This window comes from Ceratina calcarata, unplaced genomic scaffold (genome assembly GCF_001652005.2).
Source record: "Ceratina calcarata isolate Rehan_Ccalc_2016 unplaced genomic scaffold, ASM165200v1 scaffold53, whole genome shotgun sequence".
Taxonomy (NCBI): Eukaryota; Metazoa; Arthropoda; class Insecta; order Hymenoptera; family Apidae; genus Ceratina; species Ceratina calcarata.
Genome location: NW_017176451.1, coordinates 534578 through 537609, shown reverse-complemented (window position 1 = coordinate 537609; position 3032 = coordinate 534578). Strand labels below are relative to the sequence as shown.

The 3032-nt window shown below is 33.7% G+C and overlaps 1 protein-coding gene across 1 annotated transcript in view; it reads right to left on the bottom strand.

Moving 5' to 3' along the window:
* The window catches only part of Gart (trifunctional purine biosynthetic protein adenosine-3 Gart), a 6199-nt gene that overhangs the window by 2192 nt on the left and 975 nt on the right, over window positions 1-3032 (bottom strand). The window contains exons 3-14 of the mRNA XM_018030541.2: window positions 2969-3026; window positions 2642-2889; window positions 2373-2572; window positions 2113-2307; window positions 1908-2038; window positions 1636-1846; window positions 1431-1566; window positions 1150-1372; window positions 884-1078; window positions 549-804; window positions 258-461; window positions 38-184 (exon numbers count right to left, since the gene is read on the bottom strand). Of these exons, the coding sequence (XP_017886030.1) occupies window positions 38-184; window positions 258-461; window positions 549-804; window positions 884-1078; window positions 1150-1372; window positions 1431-1566; window positions 1636-1846; window positions 1908-2038; window positions 2113-2307; window positions 2373-2572; window positions 2642-2889; window positions 2969-3026 (2204 nt within the window). The remainder of the gene's footprint in view (window positions 1-37; window positions 185-257; window positions 462-548; window positions 805-883; window positions 1079-1149; window positions 1373-1430; window positions 1567-1635; window positions 1847-1907; window positions 2039-2112; window positions 2308-2372; window positions 2573-2641; window positions 2890-2968; window positions 3027-3032) is intronic.

Below are 3032 nucleotides of genomic sequence, written 5' to 3'. Positions count from 1 at the left end.
TACACTGAATTTAATGAAAATAATATTGAATTCGTACCCATATAACTAGTCACATGTCCAATGACCACAGGATTCTCAGTTTGTAATTTAGCTAAAACGTCGTTCTTATTTTTCTCCGAGCAAATAAGAATAGCGCCAATGCCACAATTAAACGTTCTTAACATTTCCTCTTTATTAATTTCACCTACGAATAAAATAGATTACTTCGAAAAGAGGGATTGAATTAATTCGATTAATTATTTAAATTGTTGCCTTGCCTGTAGCCGCTAACCAACTAAAAATTGGCTGAATTTTCCACGTTGTCGCATCCAATGCCACTCCCATATTTTTCGGCAAAATTCTCGGTATATTTTCTGTAAGACCTCCTCCAGTAATGTGTGCAAATGCCTTTACTAAATTCGTTCGTAAAGCAGAAATTACAGCTTTTACATAAATTTTCGTTGGTTCCAACAATTCGTCACCTGTAAAATGTTGTAAATGAAAAAATATCTTTTCTTCATACAGAGCATGAAATAAATTATAATATATAGGATACTAAAATAGATTACCGATTGTGCGATTATTTTCTGAAAAAGGTGCAATGTCCGAATATTTTTTATCTGCTAATTTTAATATTTTTCGAACTAAACTAAATCCATTACTGTGAACGCCACTTGATGGAAGACCGATTATGATATCGCCTTCCTTTACATCATCCACGCGTGGAAGTAAATTGTTTCTTTCAACTGCACCCACAGCGAAACCTGCTAAATCATATTCTCCATTGGAATACATGTCAGGCATCTCTGCTGTTTCTCCTCCGATCTAAAAGAATTATTTACTTCCTATGTTCTTATCAAATTATTAATAGAATGAGAAACCGAGTAAATATGCTTTTACTTACTAGTGAACATCCAGCTCTTTTACATCCTTCATTCACTCCACTTATAACATCCTTGGCTACATTAATGTCTAATTTACCACAAGCAAAATAATCGAGGAAAAATAATGGTTCCGCGCCATGCGCGAGAACATCGTTTACGCACATAGCTACTAAATCTATACCCACTGTATCATGTTTCTTACATTCGAATGCTACCTGCAGCGATAAATTGATGTGTCATACATACATAAGTATATTAAATTTTTATAATCTATGTAGTTATGCACCTTTAACTTAGTTCCAACACCATCAGTTCCGGATACTAAAACTGGATCTTTATAATTGGCAGCTTTTATATCAAACAAACCACCAAAGCTACCAATTGAACCCATTACACCCGCACGTTTTGTTGAAGAAGTCATTGATTTAATATTTGATACTAAAGAATCTCCAGCTTCTATATCTACACCGCTGCTCTTATATGTTAACTGACCATTTTGTAGTATAGATCTAAAAATATTAATCAATTGAATTCTTTCTCTTTTTTTAAATATTTCTTATAAGTTACCTCGCTATTCCTTTGTGTGCTATGTCTGTTCTATGCTGTTTTCCTTCAAAGGATATCCTTTGAGCAGCGTTTGTTGCTTTAGCAGCAGCTAAAGCCAACGAGGGTGCTAAACTCACTGTAATTAAAACTCTTCCTCCTGATAAGAAGTGATGAAATGTTAGAATGATGTTAGATTTATATATAATTAATTACCTATAAAATTTACCGTTGGTTAACAATTTTCCGTCAGGAGAAATGCTTGTCCCGCTATGAAAAACAAAGTGATTTGGCTTATGCAGAATATCTTGCACGCCTGTTATAACTTGGCCCTTTGAGGATGATGCTGGGTAACCACGAGATGCCAAAATAACACCAACAGCGTATAAATTTTGTTCCCACAAGACTAGAGATTCATCTAAAGAACCCTCGCAACAAGCCTATATTCATATGTACTACATTAATTTTGATTATATTTTTTCATACTAGGATATGAATTACCTTCATGATATCAAACAAGTCTGATTTCAACAGTGGCAATACTACTTGCGTTTCAGGATCTCCAAATCTACAGTTAAATTCTAGAACTTTAAGCCCGTCCTTTGTTAACATTAAACCAGCATACAGTACGCCTACATATTTTAAAACAATCGATTAGTATACTACTAAATTATTCATAAATTATAGCTATATCTGTTATACAGACCGACAAATGGAATTTGCTCTTGTCTAAGGCCATCGACCGTCTTCTGTAGAATCTTTGATCTCACTACTTCATAATCTGTTTCACTCAATAATGGACATGGGCAATAAGCACCCATCCCACCAGTATTTGGTCCTGTGTCTCCATTGTATATTCTTTTATGATCTTGTGCAGGTGTCATTGGTACAATTGTTTTACCTAGTATCAGAAGAATTATTTACTAAAAATTTAGGAGAAAATTGAGCAGTTTTTATTCGTCATACCATCTGTGAATGTAAGCACAGAAACTTCTTCTCCTTCCAATAATTCTTCAACAACTACTGATTCTCCAGCAGATCCAAATTTTTTCTCTGTTAAAATTTCATCAATAGCCTTGCATGCTTCTTGTTTATTTTTCGCCACTATAACACCTTTTCCAGCTGCCAAACCAGAAGCTTTTATCACAAGTGCTGGAAATGGTGCACTATAATAAATTATTGTATATGTAATATCTCACTTCATAATCTACTTATAAATAAGATTTTATATTTACTTCATAACAAATTTCTTTGCTTCTTCTGCATTTACAAATCCCTTCCATCTAGCAGTAGGAATCTGATGTCTGTCCATAAATTCTTTTGCCCAATGTTTATCCGCTTCAATCCTGGATGCAGCTTTTTCTGGACCGAAGCAATTGATTTCCACATTTTTCAGTTCATCTGCCAATCCATTTGCCAAATATTCTTCCGGGCCAACGACTACTAAATTTACTTTATTTTCTTTACTCCAATTTGCCACTTCCTATTTAATTAGAAGCATTATATTTATGTAAATCATGTATATAACAATTTTTATTTTAAGGAAATAGAACAAAATATACCTTATAATTCTTTACATTTAATTCGACTAAAGAAACCTTGTCAACTGATGCGATCCCACTGTTC